The sequence below is a fragment of the Littorina saxatilis genome, linkage group LG12 (genome assembly GCF_037325665.1).
Source record: "Littorina saxatilis isolate snail1 linkage group LG12, US_GU_Lsax_2.0, whole genome shotgun sequence".
Taxonomy (NCBI): Eukaryota; Metazoa; Mollusca; class Gastropoda; order Littorinimorpha; family Littorinidae; genus Littorina; species Littorina saxatilis.
Window position 1 is genome coordinate 8,746,198 of NC_090256.1, and position 22,814 is coordinate 8,769,011.

The window sequence follows — 22,814 nt, forward strand, 5'->3', positions numbered from 1 at the left end:
TTCTTCTACAAGACTGCGGTCACATTTTGATAAAAAAATACATTTTAATTTATTTATTGATCCATTCTAGTCAGAATTCCTTTTCCTTTAACGATTGAACGCAGACAAACATGCACTTTTTTGTAGTCTGGGCCTGCAATGTCACAATCTCTCATGTAGTGACTGCCTCAGTGTTACTATGGAAAAGCAAGGAACACAAGTGAAAGCAACTCTTCCAAAACCCATACAACTTGACATTGTTGTTTATTAGGCAAAAAAAAAAAAATTGTCTGTTTCTGGTAACATGGCTAAAAAAAATAGGGTCGGTAGGTAGGGATTTTTTTTATTATTTTTTTTTTTTTTACCCCAAATGTAGACCAATAAAACTAACTTTAAAAATTGCGCATAGAGACTGGATTCACTATACATAGAGACAAGACACTCAACACATTTACAAATCGTCAGTGGACTTTCGTTTTCACACGTTTTTGTTGTTCATTTTCTCATCCTGTCCTTTACCACCAAAAAAAAAATAAAAAAAATTTGAGTTTGGAAAAAAAAAGTTTAGGGTCGGCGCCGAAATTTAGGGTCGGTCGGGTGACCAGAAACAGACAATTTTTTTTTTTTGGCCTTAGCAGAATGGTCTCGTGTCTTTAGTAATAGAGTCGTGATTCTTCATTCCCATGTGTTATTCCAGTGGTGTCAAGTATGCATATGTCCAGCAGATAAAACCTCAAAATGTTAGGGGCGGGGATGGTCTTCAATTGGGCAGTCTTAACACTTTCGCGACGGGACACTGATAAATCAGTAACCGCGCTGACACGCCCATGGACGGGACGCGCATTTTTCAGTACCAGTCTTACAAGGTACAAGACTCGTGATTGCTTCCCGGTTTTTGAAGATTGCAATAAATTGAGTTGTTTCCCTTGATACACGTGGTTTTCTCTTCCGGCTTGATCAAATTAGTGCAGATTTGCGTGGTGTTTTCGAACAAAAAAAATGAATCGAAGGCGAGCCTTGTCACGGGAGGAGATTCTCCGGATGTTGGATCTTGAGGATCCTGTAGATCATGATACATCGTGTCGTTTTAGCCTCAAAAAAGCGATAATAGCAGTGATATTGAGGAAGAAACAGTCCCGTTGTTGCTAGTACGAGTCGGCAAACTACACGTGGTAGGCGGTGATACTGCTAGACGAACATGTATCTCGGAATCGTGCAGGAGCTATGGGGGCGTGGCAGCACTGATAACAATGGATGGCTGGAGCCTTCAAATCCTTTTGGAATTGTTCATAGGTGTACAGTTGGTACTTTGTTGTGAAAATGTGACTTATATTCAATATGGATTACCTAGACATCATTTGGTGAGTGTTACAGTTTTGTTTCATTTGAGTCAGGATGCTGTGAGTGAATGCGTGATTTGCTTGTTTTTTTCTTTGTACTGTCTCCTTATTTCTGTGTACAATGTTAACAATATTTCAGCTAATTCATAGGTTTTACACCTTGTTTGGTTATAACATTATTTATAATACTTTCTGTTAAAAAATAACTTTTAAAAAAAGCAGTGGAAAATAAAACACACACAAAAAACCGTTAGGGGTAAGATAAACCACGCAAAAATAAATTCTTTGAAAATTGCTCGCTCTTTACGGAGGGCACCTAGGATGTTCCCGTTTGGTGAGCGTTCAAATGGAAGGGTGTTTGTACTGTGTGTAAAAGCCTGACAGTATCTGTGATGGTTTACGGGAGGCTTACTGTGCCTTTAAGCTTCAGTCACACACGCGATTCAATCGTTGAGATTCAATCGCGCGATTCAGTCTTGAGCCGATCGCACATCACATCGTAGCCCATTGACCCGTCACACGATGAACGATTGACGAACGATAACTCCACGCGAACGGGGCGGAAGTGACGTGTCACAGTGAACACGGCAAATGCGCTTTGCGAGAGCAGACGCTAATGTTCGAACATCGCTCTACCTTTCTGAAAAATACCTTTCAGCATTACGCCTTTGCGAGAAATAAAGTTCCCAGATAGTTGCAATTAATGTTTCCCGACCGCTGTACACGCCTAAACCGTCTCCTTTATATCTGAGTAAGAAACTGTTCTTCCAAAAAGTTTTGAATCGACGAAGAGACGCTGTCCGCCACTGTCCGCCATTTTTTACGTCACGGCGTGAAGGCCGCAACGACGCTTTCTGATTGGCTCTGCCCCTGCAATTGACTGATGACTGGGTCGCAGGAATAGAACAAGTTCTAAAGCTCAAAGCTACGAGGGAATCGCATGAGACTGAGTCACAGACTTGTCGTAGCTATTTTCCACGACTCAGTCGCAGACTTGTCGTAGCTATTTTCCACGACTCAGTCGCCCGTGTGACAGGGTAAATCTCACGATTGAATCCCGTGTGTGACTGCCCTCTTACTACTTTGCAGCAGACATAACATAGCATATTATGATGTTTGTTTGCAGTTGTTTGACAGCCAGATGAGCGCTGCCTGCGAGACACTGGAACTGGCCAAGAGTGAGCTGTATGTGGCAGGACAGAGAATTAGTGGAACGCCCACCAGTAGCCGTGCCCACTCTTCCCTCACTGCGGCTGCTAAAGACGTGCTACAAGCTGTGCTAAGGGTCAGTCAAAGATAGGTGCATCGGGGTTCAGCCTGTGAGAAAAAATAGTATGGGTCATTTGACTCCCCTCAACCAAATTGGGATGGGACATAGTCTGCAAAGACGCACAGGACCAAGTATGCTTAGGAGGGGTCTAGGGGTATGTCTACCCCCCTCCCCCCCCCTTCCTCCCTCCCAATTTGTTCGTTCGAAGAAGATAAACGGTGCAGTCTGTTATCTAAAGAATTTGGGATTTGCAGCTTTATCAAGTCACCAAACTGTGTGAGTGTTTTGGTGTGCGCTTTTGCTTTTCTCAGTCCAAATTCAAACACAAACTGTGCATATGGTGGCGCAGTAGTATTACTATTAGTCATTTAGATGCGCCCTTTGACCCGCTGAATGGAATTCATGTGGGTCATTTTCCGATTTTATGCGCCAGTGGTGCTTGTGTGATTACACATACTGACACTGACAGGCACTGCCATTCACATGCGTGCTTGTACACAACACACCCAGGCATGCATTCACAGAACACACCTAGGAATACACACAGAGAACTGATACTCGTGCGCACACACAGACATGAGCATGCGAAAACAGTAGCTGTACAAAAAAAAGGATTCCAAATTCTTAAGGTGTTCATTTTAAATGAGTTGCTGATACTGCCGTGCTATGCTGTCATGCACGAAGATGCTCACAGACCTTCAATCAATATGAGGCTTATATTGCGCGTATTCCATGGGTACATTTCTAAGCGCAGGGATTTATTTATTTTATTTTATTTTATTTTATGCAATTTATATTGCGCACATATTCAAGGCGCAGGGATTTATTTATGCCATGTGAGATGGAACTTTTTTTTTACACAATACATCACGAATTCACATCGGCCAGCAGATCGCAGCCATTTCGGCTCATATCCTACTTTTCACGGCCTATTATTCCAAGTCACACGGGTATTTTGGTAGACATTTTTATCTATGCCTATACAATTTTGCCAGGAAAGACCCTTTTGTCAATCGTGGGATCTTTAACGTGCACACCCCAAGGTAGTGTACACGAAGGGACCTCGGTTTTTTGTCTCATCCGAAAGACTAGCACTTAAACCCACCACCTAGGTTAGGAAAGGGGGGAGAAAATTGCTAATGCCCTGACCCAGGGTCGAACTCGCAACCTCTCGCTTTGTGTTCAGGCAAGTATACAAAGACACACATACGGCCTTTCAAGTTAAAGGTAAAGTTGAACACATCCGTTCCCAACCCTAATGTACAAGGCAAGGCAGAAAACTAAACAGTTTTGTTGACTGTAGGTGGTGGTGGTGGTGGATGATGTACAAGGCAAGGCAGAAAACTAAACAGTTTTGTTGACTGTAGGTGCTGGTGGTGGTGGATGATGTACAAGGCAAGGCAGAAAACTAAACAGTTTTGTTGACTGTAGGTGGTGGTGGTGGTGGATGATGTACAACTACAAGGCAAGGCAGAAAACTAAACAGTTTTGTTGACTGTAGGTGGTGGTGGTGGTGGATGATGTACAAGGCAAGGCAGAAAACTAAACAGTTTTGTTGACTGTAGGTGGTGCTGGTGGTGGTGGATGATGTACAAGGCAAGGCAGAAAACTAAACAGTTTTGTTGACTGTAGGTGCTGGTGGTGGTGGATGCTGTACAAGGCAAGGCAGAAAACTAAACAGTTTTGTTGACTGCAGGTGGTGGTGGTGGTGGATGATGTACTAGGCAAGGCAGAAAACTAAACAGTTTTGTTGACTGTAGGTGGTGGTGGTGGTGGTGGATGATGTACAAGGCAAGGCAGAAAACTAAACAGTTTTGTTGACTGTAGGTGGTGGTGGTGGTGGATAATGTACAAGGCAAGGCAGAAAACTAAACAGTTTTGTTGACTGTAGGTGCTGGTGGTGGTGGATGATGTACAACTACAAGGCAAGGCAGAAAACTAAACAGTTTTGTTGACTGTAGGTGGTGGTGGTGGTGGATGATGTACAAGGCAAGGCAGAAAACTAAACAGTTTTGTTGACTGTAGGTGGTGCTGGTGGTGGTGGATGATGTACAAGGCAAGGCAGAAAACTAAACAGTTTTGTTGACTGTAGGTGGTGCTGGTGGTGGTGGATGATGTACAAGGCAAGGCAGAAAACTAAACAGTTTTGTTGACTGTAGGTGCTGGTGGTGGTGGTGGATGATGTACAAGGCAAGGCAGAAAACTAAACAGTTTTGTTGACTGTAGGTGGTGGTGGTGGTGGATGATGTACTAGGCAAGGCAGAAAACTAAACAGTTTTGTTGACTGTAGGTGGTGGTGGTGGTGGTGGATGATGTACTAGGCAAGGCAGAAAACTAAACAGTTTTGTTGACTGTAGGTGGTGGTGGTGGTGGATGATGTACAAGGCAAGGCAGAAAACTAAGCAGTTTTGTTGACTGTAGGTGCTGGTGGTGGTGGATGATGTGGAAGTCAGAAGATGTGTCCAGGCTGTGTCCGTTGTTGAGACCAAGGTCAAGAATGTCTGCAATGTCAGAGAGTCACGCGACCTTGTGTCTGCTTTCAAGGTAAGCTGATTTTGATATGTGTTTTCTTTATATATTATATTTTGTGTGCATGTGTATGTGTGTGATAGAGTGCTCTCGGGGTAATCTGACCAAAGATTTTTGTTGTTGGTGGGTCCATTTTGTGAGTGTGCGTGGTGTGTGTGCATGCATGCATGTGTACGTGTGTGTGTGTATTTTTCTCTGTGTGTGTGTGTGTGTGCTTCTGTGTGCCCGTTTGAAAGAATTTTGCAAGTTTTTCAGAAGAAGAACAAACTGATCTTTACTGTGTGTTTTCCTTTGGCCTTGTGAATCTTTATGTCTCTCAAAATTCATTTTGCAATCCTCCAGCTTTATACATGTACCCTAGTTATGTACAGTCATGTGCTTGATACAGGGAGAAATCTTGGGAAACAGAGGGGGTCCTCAAAGGGAAAGTCTGGAAACAAAAGTTTCAATGTACTTCAAACATACCAGTATTTTGCTTGTGTTTCAGGAGCTGACAGAGGCTGTGCTTTACATGACGATGATGATGAGTCGTCGTCAGAAGGACCTTGTGAGCAGTGCTCAGAGAGACGAGTTGATGACGGGACTCAATCTAATGCGCAAGGGAGTGTCGAGCCTGCGCATGGCCATACAGACCCACCTCAAGTACCCCAACAATCCACAGGCTCAGGTGGGTGGGGGGGGGGGGGGGGACTGGTGTGTGTGTGGGCATTTTTGTTTTTTTAAGATAATGAACACCTTCTGTTGGCCATTTGCCGGTAAACGTGACTAAAATAACTACTTACTAATTTACTGCCCGTTATGCCGGTTGGCATGTAAGGCACCAAACAGAAATAATTACTTGTCACGAAAGGGCATTTGCAATGTAGAGACCTTTTTGTAGCTTGTCCAAAGGGTGTCCTTTCATCGCGGGTACCACTTTCTTTTAAAGTGATTACAGTAATCGGGCGGGGATGTAGCTCAGTTGGTAGCGCGCTGGATTTGTATCCAGTTGGCCGCTGTCAGCGTGAGTTCGTCCCCACGTTCGGCGAGAGATTTATTTTTCAGAGTCAACTTTGTGTGCAGACTCTCCTCGGTGTCCGAACACCCCCGTGTGTACACGCAAGCACAAGACCAAGTGCGCACGAAAAAGATCCTGTAATCCATGTCAGAGTTCGGTGGGTTATAAAAACACGAAAATACCCAGCATGCTTCCTCCGAAAGCGGCGTATGGCTGCCTAAATGGCGGGGTAAAAACGGTCATACACGTAAAAGCCGTGGGAGTTTCAGCCCATGAACGAACAAACAAACAAAATGACAGTAATCATTTTCTAAACCAGAACATGCATTTCTGTAGAAGCTTGTATTCTGGCTCTCAGAGAAATACTCCGTCACACCAGCTAGTCAAATTAGGTGTAACAGACAGTAACTTTGTTATCTATCTGTATTCTGAAGCTTCTTAAGTTGTACCCTGCATGTTCTTTTTGATCTGGCTACCGTTATATAACGGCAGCACTTACTTTCCAATGCTAACAGAACTCTGCCAGAGCTGTGCAGGAGAGTCGGCATAACCTGGCATAAAGCAGAATGACGTGTCAGCACCGGGAAATTACTCAATCTGACATCTGATTTACTGTTGTGGTCCAAATCTTTATGTCATGGTCCATCATTTGTATTTTTCTGTCAATTGGTCCATATTTCTTTTTACATTTCTGTCATGGTCCATACTTCTTTTTTTTAATTAAAATTCTGGCATAGTCTATATTTTCATTGATAAATACTGTCTTTTTACTCACTCCAGGCCTGTAAACAGCAAGTGCTAGACCAAACGATTTCTGTTCTGATGGATATGAGGGCTACCCTGGAAAGTGGACCACCCACAGACCTGGATGCAGATCTTGCTGGTCATTTTGTGGACCACATAGACAAGGTAAAGAGCGCCACTGTGAAAGTATGCCTTGTCAGTGTGATGCCTTGTCAGTGTGCTAGGAAGAACGTTGTTGAAGCGATGAGGCAATTGTTTGGTAATTTAGGAATTAGGGAAGTTTCAAAGTGTGAAATGCAAAACAGTGTGTGGAAGTATTTTCTTTTAATACTGTCTGTAAATGAACGGCATAACGGCATAATCTTGACATCCTTTTATCAGTTGTTTTTCTCTGCTGTTAGTTATATTGATTTATAGGATACAAAGTGATACGATAATGTGGTTAAAATGTGATAAGATGATAATGTGATATAATTTTTATAACAGGCAATGCATTGTTTCTATTTTTAGGCTTGTTTTAGTAGGTGTGTGGGTACAGTGTTTGCGTGTGGCGATATGATGTGAGTATGCGATGTGAATGTTGCTACATGCATGGTTGATTGATTGATTGGTTGATTGATTTTGCAGACACACAGTCAAGCGTGTAATTTCTCTTTAAGAGATGAATAAAGATTATTGTATTGTATTGTATTGTTTTGTATTGTATTGCTTCTTCATTCCAATGCTTGTTATTCTCTCATGTGCCAGGAGATTGGTTCACCATAGACTCTCACTTACTCAATTGCATATGTAGTATGCATATCGAGCGCTTACTTCTTTTTGTTTCTCAGATACAGTGGAACCCCCCTTTTAAGACCTCTTAAAAATCTGAGAAAACCAGATCTTAAAAAGGAGGGAGTCTTAAAACGGGGGTAATTTTACAGAGGTTATGAACAGAAAGTCTGAGAAAACAAGGTCTTAAAAAGGAGGGAGTCTTTAATTGGGGGGTCTTAAAAGGGGGGTTCCACTGTAACTCTATTTTGTTGAAATCTTGAAAGGGAGGTTCCACTGTAACCACACTTCCTCTGCATAATGCCTATCTATTTACCTTCTTTCATTTTCTCTCCCAGGTGTTGGAGGGTCTAGGCGAGGGTAGCCGCTTTGAACTGAGCCCAGACATGGAGAGTTGGATCGCCAGCATTATCCGCCATGCCATGGGGGTGGCCCTTCTGTGTCATGGAACGTACCGCCACCTCGTCACTCGCACCTGTCAGAGGGTACCGTATTTTACAGCCTACAAGGCGATACACTCACCCACAGTGCATTAGGCGCACCCCCATTTTTAGTGACAAAAATATTTTATTCACGCAAAAGGCGCAAAAAATAAAATCTGGTCATTGCTTTGCTGCGCACTCACCTGTGCATACTGTTTTGTGAGCTATTTTCAGAATTAGCCATGTGAAAGTGAATTGTCACGTTCGGAAAGAGGAGTGAATGGTTTTAGATTCATTTAGTGTAACAGCAAATCTCACGCAGGGATTAATGTGGTGACTGCATTTGTGTCTTTTTTTGACGATTTATTAAAGGCACAGTAAGCCTCCCGTAAACCACCACAGAGCTCCCCGAGCGTCTACATACAGTACAAGCATACTTCCATTTGAACGCTCACCGAACGGGAACATCCTGGCTGCTTTCTGTCGAGCGTGAGAAATTTTCAAAGAATTTATTTTCGTGGACTTGCTCCTCTACAACAATGGCGCCTCGTTTTGGTGCTGGACGGCTGTTATGAATATTCAATACCGGAAATCACGCCCGGACAGTAAGCCTCCCGTAAACCATCACAGATACTGTCAGACTTTTACACACAGTAGGTATGTACGTATGTATTTAACAGACGGTTTTCAAAGTGGAGGAGGGAGGGTTGTTCTCTTGTGTCAGGGAAAGTGTGTTCACCTGTTTGTTCATAAATACCAGAAGGTAAATGCTTTGATGGAGTCTTATTAGTACATGTACAGCTTATATGGATATTCATGACCAGTGGGCAGATATCACTACATAGAGCTTCTCTTATTTTATTTCATTTGAAATTCAAGTGATTTATTCTAAAGAAAAAAACCGTCTGTTACTTGATGACTGTGTCTGCTGTTTGTTGCACACTTATGTGTCTACATCATGGTAAGTTTTTCGTGATTCTTCAGTTTTCTTTGGGAAAACTCTCCTGAGTTTTTTCAGGTTGGTTTAGAGACTGGTAACTTCCCTTTGATTACAGTGATCCTTTTTTATTTGCAACAGTTGAGTTATACCTGTGAGCAATTTAGTCATCACAATAGAATAGTAAATATATAAATAAAATATATATAATGAATATATAAATGTTACTACTGTGCAGATTTTGCAGTCAAAGTTTCGTCTGTTTGAGCTGCAGCAGTCCATGATTCATAGCCCACATCTGTCAGAAATCAGGTGGGTGTAAGGCTTTGTGAGAGTGTGGAATCTTTTGTCATCATGGGTAAAAATTATTCTTCTACCTGGTTTGGGGGTTATCTATGTGAGGTGTCTGGTTATCTTTTTTTTAAACACTTAGGGGTGCTTGTAACATGTGCAAATTAAAGAATGTGAAAGGAGCAAATGTTGTTCAGTTCTTTTTTGTGTGAGAATTGTTACACAGTAATTTTTTTTAGAAGACTAGAAATCTGTATTATTTGGTTGTTTTAGAGTTTGTTGAGCAAGATAATTTTCCAAACTGTGTGTATTCAGACACTGTGGTGGGATGGTGTGTGTGAAGTGTCACAAGAGGACATGTGTAAGATGTATTGACTAGTATATGACGGAGTGTGTGGTGGGATGGTGTGTGTGAAGTGTCACAAGAGGACATGTGTAAGATGTGTTGACTAGTATATGAGGGAGTGTGTGGTGTGATGGTGTGTGTGAAGTGTCACAAGAGGACATGTGTAAGATGTGTTGACTAGTATATGAGGGAGTGTGTGGTGGGATGGTGTGTGTGAAGTGTCACAAGAGGACATGAGTAAGATGTATTGACTAGTATATGAGGGAGTGTGTGGTGTGATGGTGTGTGTGAAGTGTCACAAGAGGACATGTGTAAGATGTGTTGACTAGTATATGAGGGAGTGTGTGGTGTGATGGTGTGTGTGAAGTGTCACAAGAGGACATGTGTAAGATGTGTTGACTAGTATATGAGGGAGTGTGTGGTGGGATGGTGTGTGTGAAGTGTCACAAGAGGACATGTGTAAGATGTGTTGACTAGTATATGAGGGAGTGTGTGGTGTGATGGTGTGTGTGAAGTGTCACAAGAGGACATGTGTAAGATGTGTTGACTAGTATATGAGGGAGTGTGTGGTGGGATGGTGTGTGTGAAGTGTCACAAGAGGACATGTGTAAGATGTGTTGACTAGTATATGAGGGAGTGTGTGGTGGGATGGTGTGTGTGAAGTGTCACAAGAGGACATGTGTAAGATGTGTTGACTAGTATATGAGGGAGTGTGTGGTGGGATGGTGTGTGTGAAGTGTCACAAGAGGACATGTGTAAGATGTGTTGACTAGTATATGAGGGAGTGTGTGGTGTGATGGTGTGTGTGAAGTGTCACAAGAGGACATGTGTAAGAAGTGTTGACTAGTATATGAGGGAGTGTGTGGTGGGATGGTGTGTGTAAGATGTGTTGACTAGTATATGAGGGAGTGTGTGGTGGGATGGTGTGTGTAAGATGTGTTGACTAGTATATGAGGGAGTGTGTGGTGGGATGGTGTGTGTAAGATGTGTTGACTAGTACAGGGTGACACGAAAAAAACAGATCCCACCAAAAGTTTAATATTTTCTGAAATAATCAGCCGATTCTTTTATTTTTTCAGGTGAGCCAAGCTGAAATGATGTTCTAACAGCCCACCAAGTTTGAGCTTCAAGATGTCATGGACAACGGAGCATAAGACATTTATAGTCGAGGCCTATTTTCGCCGGCGAACAGATTTGCTCGGGCTGCGCACAACAGACTCTCTGACTGAATCAATATTCCTCGGTGTCCTTGCTGATTTAGGTCGACCAGAGTGGGATCCCCTGTTAGGGTTTTTACTATTGAGGTTATTGACAGTCCCATGGTCTCTGAACTTATCCCTCCATCCATAGATAACTGATTTAACAGGAAAGTTGCCCGAGCAAATCTGTTCGCCGGCGAAAATAGGCCTCGACTATAAATGTCTTATGCTCCGTTGTCCATGACATCTTGAAGCTCAAACTTGGTGGGCTGTTAGAACATCATTTCAGCTTGGCTCACCTGAAAAAATAAAAGAATCGGCTGATTATTTCAGAAAATATTAAACTTTTGGTGGGATCTGTTTTTTTCGTGTCACCCTGTATATGAGGGAGTGTGTGGTGGGATGGTGTGTGTAAGATGTGTTGACTAGTATATGAGGGAGTGTGTGGTGGGATGGTGTGTGTAAGATGTGTTGACTAGTATATGAGGGAGTGTGTGGTGGGATGGTGTGTGTAAGATGTGTTGACTAGTATATGAGGGAGTGTGTGGTGGGATGGTGTGTGTAAGATGTGTTGACTAGTATTATGAGGGAGTGTGTGGTGGGATGGTGTGTGTAAGATGTGTTGACTAGTATATGAGGGAGTGTGTGGTGGGATGGTGTGTGTAAGATGTGTTGACTAGTATATGAGGGAGTGTGTGGTGGGATGGTGTGTGTAAGATGTGTTGACTAGTATATGAGGGAGTGTGTGGTGGGATGGTGTGTGTGAGATGTATTGACTAGTATATGACTCATGGAGTGTGTGGTGTGATGGTTTTGTTCATAAAACAGATAGACTGCTAACATTCCACAATCCTGAATCAAACAACAAGATTGATGAGTATTTAGAATGTTTAATTTTTGACTAAACAAGACATTCAAAAGTACATCGACCCAATGGTTTTTGTGGTTTTGTTAACAGTTGCGTGCATTCAGACTGTTTTCTTACAGACTAGACTATGAGGGAGTGTGCGAAGTTTTGCTGGATGAGTTCTGTGAGTTGGAGAAACACGTGAACATGGCGCTGTTGAATCTCATCATCGACACCTGTTGTTTCACGTCTCAGCCCCTGGAGCAGCTAGCCACAGCCGCCATTCACAACCAGGTGAGACGGGCGCAGTTGCCCAGTAGATAAGACATATGCGGAAAGTCACGGGTTTGAATCACTTGCCAGCACACAAACACACATACAGAGTTCAGTAGCAAGTGCCCTTAAACAGGTGCTTCTTTATTTTGCAGCAGTGGTGCATTTCAATACCACTATATACTGAGCCCAAACAAATAAAATCAAATTGTGACAATTTTGTTTAAGGTGGCTAAACCTTTGCAGAAAGATTAAACTTCACATGTATTAATCACCAAGAGTCAAAAACAAGAAAGATCACATATGTACAGTGTGTTCGGCACGTCCGGATGGGAAGTTATCTTCAGAATCAATTTCTTCAAAACGGATATTGTATGGAATTCTATGTCAGTCGTAGCAGCAATGTCTTCGTTGGAAAAGAAAAGATTGCTCAGTATATTCAGAAGATGTATATGCATTACTTGTATCTAATACATGCACGTTTTTTTGAGAAAGTGCGTTCAAATAACTATAAAGAAATGTTCATTAATAAAGAACCTTATGCTGGTACTAGGAGAAGTGCAAAGCTTTATGCGTAAATGCAAAGCTGTATGCATACATAAACAACAAACAAATAGAAAGAAAAATCACATGGATTTTACAAGTGCTTTTGGCATCCTCACAGACATCCTTTCTGTCAAGCCTAGAAAAAGACTGGTCATGTGTCAATGATTTTTGCACACACACAGAAGAAGGAAAAGAAGAGAAAGCAAAAAAAATAAAAACAAATGAAAACAGGCTTAATATAAGCTGCTTATTGTCAGTGCACAGGTGTCAGGTCTTCTCACAAGCTTTGAAAAACACCATTGACCCATCTGTGATTCCTTGCTTTGAGCCCCAGGCAGGTGATCACAGAATGTCATTTATGGAATGCGAACAATCCTACTACACTAGCCTTTCCCCACAAAACATGGCCAAGGTTGGAGGTCTGCTTCATACCGACACTCAGCTCACATTATTTACAGTTCACTAATCGTATGATAAAGTCCGCAGTGTTATCGGGCCGCAAGATGGCCGCAGTGTTATCGGGCCGCAAGATGGCAGTAGACTAAAGTGTTATGCGCAATGAACATACCCAGAGATAGTTTGTCTGCTCTCGTTTGAAACCAACCGCTGCAAAGCAAAAACTTACATTTTTCAATTTAATAACCCCATATCTTGGCCAGAATAGCAATATAAACACTGTCATGTCTGATAGCTGTTCCTAATTTCCTTTCATTAACCAGTATCAGCTGCATTTTGTGACAGTTGAGCACATGGGCAAGACAGTTTCTGGTGATCAGCTGTTGTACATTGTATGGCTTCCTTCAGGTTCTGTGCGGTTGGCCGTCTTGTCATTGTCAAGCACTCGTATGAGTCAGGCTTTCTCTGAGGAATTCAGCAGAGTCCCTATTTTAAGTGTTGTAGGTGAATGTTCATATTCAGAATGTGAAGTAAAAAATGCACTGTTGTTGTAAACATTTGGATGGTCAACACAGAAGCTGGCTTATGTACAAATGAACACATTAGTGTTGATGCATTGACTTACACAAGTGTTTTAGTTGTAACTCTTTAGAGTCAGCTATATGGACCTTAGCATTCTTGTCACAACAAATGTCTTTCAAAACGAGCATCTGCAAATGAAAAGTGCCCTGGTGCATTGATTAACAGTAATAACACTAATAAGTTGTTGCAGTTTGTAACTGTACAGTCAGCTGTATGGACCTGAGCATTGACATCACAACCTTTGTCTTTCAAAATGAGCGCCTTCTGCTTAATAGCGCCCTGAACGCACGTCGAAACTCCTTGTTGAGCAGAGCGTAGACAAGCCATGCGTTTGAGGCGAAGGAGAGAGCCAGCGTGTAGAAGACAAGCCAGACCTCCTTCCTCAAGGAGCAGCAGGCGTGGAAAAGGTGAGCCAGGCACAGGGGCAGGTAGAAGAGGCAGAAGAGGATGAAGGCCAGAAAGAGCTGCAGAGTCAGCCTCACCTCTCTCTTCATCTGCCGCTTTGCCCGGCTGGGGCCCTTGCTCTCCGTCACGTCCTCAGAGTTGCTGGACATACTTGTGCTCGCACGTGATGGGATGGAGAGCGAGTCCATGCCTTCTGCAGGCGTCAGGAAGTTGGACGAAGGGCTGGCTTTGACCGGGGGCTGGAGGTGGCTGGACAGCTGGCTGACCTGTTTAGACGGGTCTGGGCTTGCCGTGCTGGTGGTGGTCAGGGCCAGATTGAAGACTGGAGGAACGCTGAGGTCTGGTGCTCGGCTGGTAGATGGGGTTTGGTCAGGTGCATCACTGGTGGACGGAGTTGGGCCCGGTGTGCGACTCGTAGAGGGAATGTTCAGTATCTGGTCATTAACCATGGTAGTGAACACAGCGATTCCTGCCTTGTTGTTGGAGCTGATTTCTCTCAACTGATTGTCGTCCTTGAACACGAATGCTTCAGAATCGCTTGCTGTGGGTTTAGCTTGGCTGTCTCTTTCGTCATTCTTGGCCCCGCTGTTCTGGCCAACGTTGGAGATTTTGAGGCGACTGTCGCGCACCTTCTTGATGATAAGGGAGTAGATGACCATCATGCAGAGCATGCTGGCCAGGGCCGGAGCAGCCAGGGCAGCGTTCATGTACCAGAACGCGTGCTGCATGTCCACAAAGAAGCAGTCCGACACCAGAGGGTTGAAGCCCAGAAAGGGTGAGGCAGACAAAGCCACCAGCACCGGGAAGACCCAGATAAAGAAGATCAACCTGGTGATTCTGTGTTTGGTCTGCGTCTGGCCTCGGATATTGTGCGTGGCGTACACAGCCTTGTAGCGACACACCGCGATGGCGGTCGAGTTGACCAGCATGGACAGGATGAGGCCGAAGTTGATGTGTGCCTGTACCTTACACAGCACCTCCCCCCTCCCTCCCCAGGCGGCGGGGCCGAGCAGCATGTGAGCGACATGCATGGGGATGGTGAGCAGGCAGTTGAGCAGACCGACGGCGCTGAGGTTGGCCACGAGGATGTAGGTACTGCGGTGTAGCTGAGGCATGCGCATGACCGTAGCAACCACCAGCGTGTTCCCTGCAGATCCCAGGGCCGCCAGGAGACACAGGTAGACAGCAGTGACCAGGTAGATACTGTGTATGTCCTCATGCTCATGGTCACTACTGCTGGTACTGCTGTTAGACATAGGTCCTTTTCATGATCTCATCTATCACAAAACAGGCTTTTCTTCCACACCCCAGGGCTGCCAGCTGGCACAGATAGACAGCAATGGCAAGGCGGGTACCTGTGATGAAAGGACAACCTTGGGACCAGACAAAAGTGTCCCTATGTTGCAGGTGGCCTGTCATGGCAGGTACATTTTGGTCAGAATTATAGGCAAAGGGACAAGGCGTCCATTCAAGGGAGGTGTTTTCTCATTGTAGCCTTACATTACTGGTACCAGTGAACTGTGTATGTCCTCTGTCCTCTGTCCTCTGTCCTCTGTCCTCTGTCCTCAGGTCAACCATGCTGCTGTTTGCGTTAGACATGGTTTTTTTTTACCCTCTGCTCTTGCACAAAATAGTTGTTCCCTGCTGCCTCTACAGAGGTCAACATGTGCAGATAGACAGCAGGGACTAAATACTGTTAATGTCCGTTGGTGCCAGGTTGCTATGTCCGTTGGTGCCAGGTTGCTATGTCCGTTGGTGCCAGGTTGCTATGTCCGTTGGTGCCAGGTTGCTATGTCCGTTGGTGCCAGGTTGCTATGTCCGTTGGTGCCAGGTTGCTATGTCCATTGGTGCCAGGTTGCTATGTCCTTTGGTGCCAGATTGCTATGTCCGTTGGTGCCAGGTTGCTATGTCCGTTGGTGCCAGGTTGCAATGTGCGTTGGTGCCAGGTTGCTATGTCCGTTGGTGCCAGGTTGCTATGCCCGTTGGTGCCAGGTTGCTATGTCCGTTGGTGCCAGGTTGCTACTACATGTACTAATCAAGCTTCCACTGTGCTACTGTACTTCCACCACTGTTGGTCACGGGTCCTTTATCGTCTCCTCGGACATGCTTCCAAAGGAAACAGCCAACAGAGAGCAATGGAGGATGGTAGTGCAACACTTAGCTAAGAAGTCCCTGTGTTTTCAGTGTTGCTTTCAAACATATCAAAGGAAGCCCATGTGTTTTCAAGGTTTCGGTTTGAGTATATCATTTGTTTGGTTCTTAACACAGGAGCCTCAGAATTCAGAGAATGTCTACAGGGCATTGTCATGCAGTTTCTGGAAGCTCAGCGCTCAAGTTAATCACAGTATGAGGTTGGAAAACAGCGCTGAATGTTGTGACACCACTGTGAAAATTAATGCAAGTCCTTGAAACTTAATGGTTTATCTTGTTCCAAGTTTATGTTCAGAAGACTTTCTCCGCAGAGGTGTGATTTGCTTGTCTTTAGATGAGACATTTTTTCTGTTGTACATCACTGAAATGAAATAAAAAATGTGTTTAAGCATTTTACATGTCACATAACATGCAAAAGTATCTCACTGGAAGTATGTGTAATTGCTTTCATAAATCTTAAACTTACTGGCAGTGTACATAAACTAGAATAGCATCCAGGTAAAACTTTCAGGCATAAGCCGAGGAGGTAAATGAGTGAGACAGAGAGAGAGAGAGAGAAAGTGAGTGAGTGAGTGAGTGAGGGAGGGAGGGAGGGAGGGAGGGAGGAAGGGTGGGTGGGTGAGAGAGAGAGAGAAAGAGAGAGTGAATGAGTGAGTGAGTGAGTGAGTGAGTGAGTGAGTGAGTGAGTGAGTGAGTGAGTGAGTGAGTGAGTGAGAGAGTGAGAGAGAGAGAGAGAGACAGGGAGAGAGAGATAGAGACAGAGAGAGAGAGAGAGAGAGAGAGAGAGAGAGAGAGATAGAGAGAAAGAGAGAGAGAGAGAGAGAGAGAGAGGGGCAGTGGCCTAGTGGATAAGACGCTGGCCACTCATACCGAAGGTTTTTGAGTGTTCAAATGCCTGCTGTAGCTGGTGGGGTAAGGGTGGAGATTTTCTGATCGCCTGGATCAACTAATATGCAGTTGGCTAATGCCTTATATCCCTCTTTATGCGTACACGCAAGCACAAGAACAAGTACGCACGGAAAAGATCCTGTAATCCATGTCAGAGTTTGGTGGGTTTTAAACACAAAAATACCAAGCATGCATCCTCCAAAATCGGCATCTAGCAGCCAATTAACGATGGGGTGAAAACGGTCATACAAGAAACAAGTCGCGTGAAGCGATAATAAAACATTTAGTCAATCTTTCGGCCTGAAACTAAAAAAAAGTCAACACTGTAAATCGGGGATCAGCCATTATTATGACTAGTAAGGCTTGGCGAGCCAAAACCTGAATACCGAGATGGGTCGAGCTGCTTTAGGCGAGACATGAAAACATATGTTGCATGAACCAATTTTCTTTCATTTTGAGCATATTTTAAGAGTTAACATGACATATCTATATATCTTTTGAGGCAGTAAATGATAAAGAATACAATGCAATCCTTTGAATTTCTTATTGAAAGTTCAATTTTAATTCAGAATCAAAAAACAAGAATGGTAGGTTAATTGGAACGTTTATTATAGACAAAACAAAACGTTACATTTACTGTACGTCGACCCAAAGATATTTGAAGTAGACAGACAGACAGACACTTAAGAACCAGATAATGAACTTATCTCAAGATCGTGTGGCTACTTGCTTGCAAAATGCCAGCGAAGTAATAATCAATGATACCGGCACGGTTGGCCTAGTGGTAAGGCGTCCGCTCCGTGATCGGGAGGTCGTGGGTTCGAACCCCGGCCGGGTCAAACCTAAGACTTTAAAATTGGCAATCTAGTGGCTGCTCCGCCTGGTGTCTGGCATTATGGGGTTAGTGCTAGGACTGGTTGGTCCGGTGTCAGAATAATGTGAATGGGTGAGACATGAAGCCTGTGCTGCGACTTCTGTCGTGTGTGTGGCGCACGTTAAATGTCAAAGCAGCACCGCCCTGATATGGCCCTTCGTGGTCGGCTGGGCGTTAAGCAAACAAACAAACAAAAATGATCAATGACGAGATCAATGACGAAATGAATGACGTAGAAATGAAATGGATGACGTCAGCGTTGAAAGTTTTGAGAGAGAGAGAGAGAGAGAGAGAGAGAGAGAGAGAGAGAGAGAGAGAGAGAGAGAGAGAGAGTGTGTGTGTGTGTATGTATGTGACTTATGAAGGAGAAAAAAAGAAGAAAGAGGGCTTAGTTAAATTAAGAAATTGAAGAAATAAATTAATTTTGTCAATTTTAATTCAGGTTTCAAAATTATTAATGAACAAACTCATGAATTAATTTTTAAGCCTCCAAGCTTAGATGGAATCCCATAGTCCGGACTGAGCCAATGATTGCTTGACCATAATTTCAATCAATTTGATGGAGAAATGAAGTCACCACAGTGCAGCCTTGACTTTTATGAAAAACTGGATATGACATCATCAAAGACATTTATCTAAATAATTGTGAAAACACATTTAGGGATTTTATCTGGAAGAATTCACTGGTAAAGTTTGGTAAATATCTGTCTGGCACTCAGTGGTGTATTTGAATCGAACAAATTGATTTTTTGGTCAAGTATTCTTTGACCTCGTCTGTACTATGGGATTGCATTTCAGTTTCGAAGCTTTTAACTTGTTTTATTAATTTGCTTATAAAATTGTGCTTCAGATTAAGATTACAATAAAATACTAAAATGTGACTTTATTGAAAATGTATTCCTGAATCCAAAACTGTATTTATAGATAAGTTGTGTTTTTTTTCCTGAAAATGTGCTAAAAAGTAAAGAAAATGTGTTTCATGCAAGTTAGGTTTGTTTTTTGTTTTCAATACCTGACTGAGTGAGCGATGTCTCGCTTTAAGGGTTTCAGCTAGCCAACGAATTACTATTCTCGGTGATAATATATGACCCAGTGTGTCCCGGTTCTTTTAGGCTGGCAGATAATGACTTTAATATTTTGATATTGCTTTATACAACTTTTTTTTTTAATCTATATGCACCTATGTTATACATTAGTCGATAATTGGTGCACTAATGATAATTGATAAATTCAAGAGCTTCAGATTTTCCTTTTTCCTTTTTTGTGTGTGTGTAGAATTTAAAACAAATGTAAACTATTACTTTGAGAACCCAGGCCTGGTGAGTTACGACTTGTTCCTATTGACAATAGTAATCGGTAATACATGTAACTGTATCAATTGGCCAGTAATAAATGTGATTTGTTGGCGATCCATACCAAATTTGATAGGCAGTGTGGAATATGTTGTGGTGCACGTGAACATATGTTAGATCTACTGTCGTCATTGAGCTACTTATTTCCACATGGTTGCGTGCAGGGGAAATCCCAGGAAATGACTCCAGGGTTCTTTTTTTGGCATATAATCACAGTAATGATGCCCTGATGCTATTGATTATTTTCATGGCACCTAGAATTAGCAATGGGGATATTGGTCAGTATAAGAGATGTGTATAATTTTGTGCTGACCGCACACTGATTTTGTGATGTTTATGTACTGTCAGTACAGAGTAAAGTATAGGTGTTTACAGTCGGATAGCAAACACTAGTGACAGTAGAACAAGATTTGATTTCTATTATTAGACTTTTGTTCTAAACTATATGCCGTTGTGTTGTGCCAAGTTTTCACATGTTAGGCCTAAAAAAAAATAGGTGTGGTTACGGTAACCCGACCTACCCTATTTTTAGGGGCCGACCCTATAACTTTTTATTACATTTGTCAAAAAACAACACACAAAAACAAGAAAATGAGCGCAGAAAACGCAATGAAAGCGAAAGCGCCCGAGTCGCACACTTATTTCCCTGTCAAGTAGGTTTAATTTGTACACATTAGAAAAAAAAAGTGATTGCCTGCCTTCCTACCCTATTTGTTTTGGCTATGTTACCGTAACCACACCTATTTGTTTTTTGGGCCTGATCCATCTGTTCCTCTTGAATTTTGCATACATCTACCTTAAACAAAATGTAACCCTCAGTTTTTCCACTATTTGTTACTGTCATAAGTACCGTATACGGCTGTGACGGTGAGAATTTCTGGCTAAAACCTAAATGCTCTGATATCTTACAGATTACTTGGATAATTCGCAAACAGTTACACATAAATGCAATTTAAAAAAATAATTAAAATAATTGTTGAAGTGGAGATCTTACATACAGGAGAATAGAAAAAAAACAGAAAAGAAGAAAAAAGGAAAGTCAGAAAAAAGAATAGGAGAACAGCAACAACAAAGAACACACAAAAACTGAATTTCTTTATGAGGACAGGGGTCACGGAAAATATAGGACAAAATCTGTAAAAAATATCTTCAGTGTGTAAAACTGATCATGATTGATGTTTGGTATTATTTATTTATTTATTTATTTATTAGTTCATTTATTTGTTTGTTTGTTTGTTTGTTTATGTTTGTTTGTTTGTTTGTAAAAATTGTTTGTTTTGTTTGTTTGTTTGTTTATTTATTTATTTTTAATTATTTTAATGATACATTCTCATTGATTCACTGAGTCACACACAAAGGAAAGGAGTCTGAATTTTCATGAGGGAAACCTCTGAATCTGAGTGAACTACGCAAAATGTGTTACCTTACTAAAAACTAGAAGAAAAAATAAAATGCAAATCAGTACTTACCATTTGTTGGTTTGAAGTCCCGTCAGCATGGTTTAACACGGGTCAAAAACAAAATTCAGAAAAAGCTGAAATGTACAAGCTGCAAGCTTTGAGCCGAGAGGTAGTTCAATGCTTTCTGAGATCATTGATAACCTATTGTTACAACAACCAGCAGAGCTGTACTTCACACACGTCCACATCACAATGTGATGCTTATCACCTCTTTAGACAGCCTGCAGTCATGTTCTGTAATGTATCCCAGTCAGCAGCATAGTGAAAGCTTGTCATTGTAAGTGCCTTCATTTTCATGTGTTTGAAGCTTCCTCTGCGCTGCGGTTTGTACATCTCTTGGTCAGGTTCCAACACTGCTTGCTTGCTGCTGCTGCTGCCCTAGCGTGTGCTTTAAGCTGATCCCTCCATCTCTTTTTGTCGCGTGACGTCCTGAATCCTATCTATGGACATTGTATTGAACCATTTTTTTCTTTTTCTTTATCTTTTTTGTTTTGTTTGTGCCTTACTATGTTGAAATAGAAGATTTCTTATTTGGATCCTTTACTGACATCCTAATGTAATGAACCTAGCTCAGGTCTATCTCTCCCTCCCTCACTCTCTCTCTCTCTCTCTCTCTCTCTCTCTCTTAAATTAGCGGGTGTCTTGCTGGGGTTCGTTAGCTTTGTCAGACCTATTCCAGCGACAGTGTTGGTGCTTGCAGGTTCTATGCACAGTATTTCCACAGTGCATTGTTTTCTCCAATGAAAAGATGCTCAACAGGAAAATTAATCCTGTCAGAATAAAATTACAGTAAAGTGTTCATGAAATTAGTACCATTTTGGAAACCCAAGTGAACGGACAGTTTATGACAAGCTAAAACTATGTTAAGCTTAAAAGATAAAAGGAGCAACTTGTCGCTATTAACTGTACCAAAATATACCTTTCACGAGAGGACACTTGCAATGTATATTGGGACACTTTTGGTGTTTTGCAAGGTGAACGATTTCTTTCAGCGAAGGTATTACTGTACTGAAGAGCTCAATTCTGTTATGATCGGAGGTTCCACTGTAATCTGATTTGCCCCTGGGCAGGCATAATCAGCTTGCTTGTTCATTTGTGCTTTACAGACATCAGCTTTTAACGTGAAGCCCCACACACCGTTTTTAACAGTGACGGCACAAAGACAATCCTCTTTTACTCACTAAGTACATTGATTTTTGACTCTGTGAAATGCAAGGTATCATTTAGTGTCATTAAGAATTAAGTCTTTGTGGCTGAAAAACACACACATACTCTCTCTCTCTCTCTCTCTCTCTCTCTCTCTCTCTCTCTCTCTCTCTCTCTCTCTCTCTCTCTCTCTCTCTCTCTCTCTCTGCCTTTTCACCTTGCTATAAATATAATTTGTTGGTGTAGTGTAGTTGAGGAAATGCTGCTTGGTGTTGTACACCATGCTGATCATACCATTCTTGAATGCACCCGAATGACCCTTTAAAGAGAACTTTTAGCTCAGCTGCAGATGTGCACACAAAATGACCCAAGCCTGACTGCAGCTGGTGCCTAATATGTGTGAATGAATCAGAAAAATGTGAGATCAACTATTTGCATATATTATATAGCTATAGCTCACTTCATTGTGGCTGTTATGTAGCTCTGACGTGTTTTCTTGATTCTTTACTTGAGGCTAATAAATTGGTTCCTCTGTCCCCCATCTCTGCTGGGGGTCCAGTAGCTCAGTTGGTACAGCACTGGATCTGTGATCGGAAGGTCGCAGGTTCGAATTCGGGCCGGGATGGACACGGGTCAACTTTATGTGCAGACCCAGAGACGGAAGCCATGTCCCACCCCCGTGTCACCACAATGGCACGTCGTAAAAGATCTTGGTCATTCTGCCATAAGTGCAGATGGCTGATACCACTTAAACACGCATGCACTTTTGTATCTCGTCAAAAGCCGTGAGGGCGTAAAACTCGAATCGTATAACCCATATCTTGTCCTTAAGAGGCGAAATATTTAGCCTGTAGGACATAAAGCATTCTCTCTTTCCTCTTTATCCATCTCTGCTGTCCAGTATTCTTATATGCCTCTTCTGCTTTCATGGGCTGCAACTCCCACCTACACACTTGTTTGAACAAGCTTTTTTTTTTACGTGTATGACTTTTTTCCCCAACATTTAGGCAGCCATACTTCATTTTCTGGGGATGTGTGCTGGTTGTTTTCATGTTTTTACATTTAGTCA

The 22,814-nt window shown here is 42.5% G+C and overlaps 1 protein-coding gene across 1 annotated transcript in view; it reads left to right on the forward strand.

Annotated features, from left to right (window-relative positions):
• LOC138981193 (uncharacterized) overlaps positions 1-22,814 on the forward strand; it is a 74,053-nt gene that overhangs the window by 2,303 nt on the left and 48,936 nt on the right. The window contains exons 3-9 of the mRNA XM_070354033.1: positions 2,446-2,604; positions 5,011-5,133; positions 5,606-5,785; positions 6,896-7,024; positions 7,969-8,115; positions 9,228-9,301; positions 11,813-11,966. Coding sequence (XP_070210134.1) covers positions 2,446-2,604; positions 5,011-5,133; positions 5,606-5,785; positions 6,896-7,024; positions 7,969-8,115; positions 9,228-9,301; positions 11,813-11,966 — 966 coding nt within the window. The remainder of the gene's footprint in view (positions 1-2,445; positions 2,605-5,010; positions 5,134-5,605; positions 5,786-6,895; positions 7,025-7,968; positions 8,116-9,227; positions 9,302-11,812; positions 11,967-22,814) is intronic.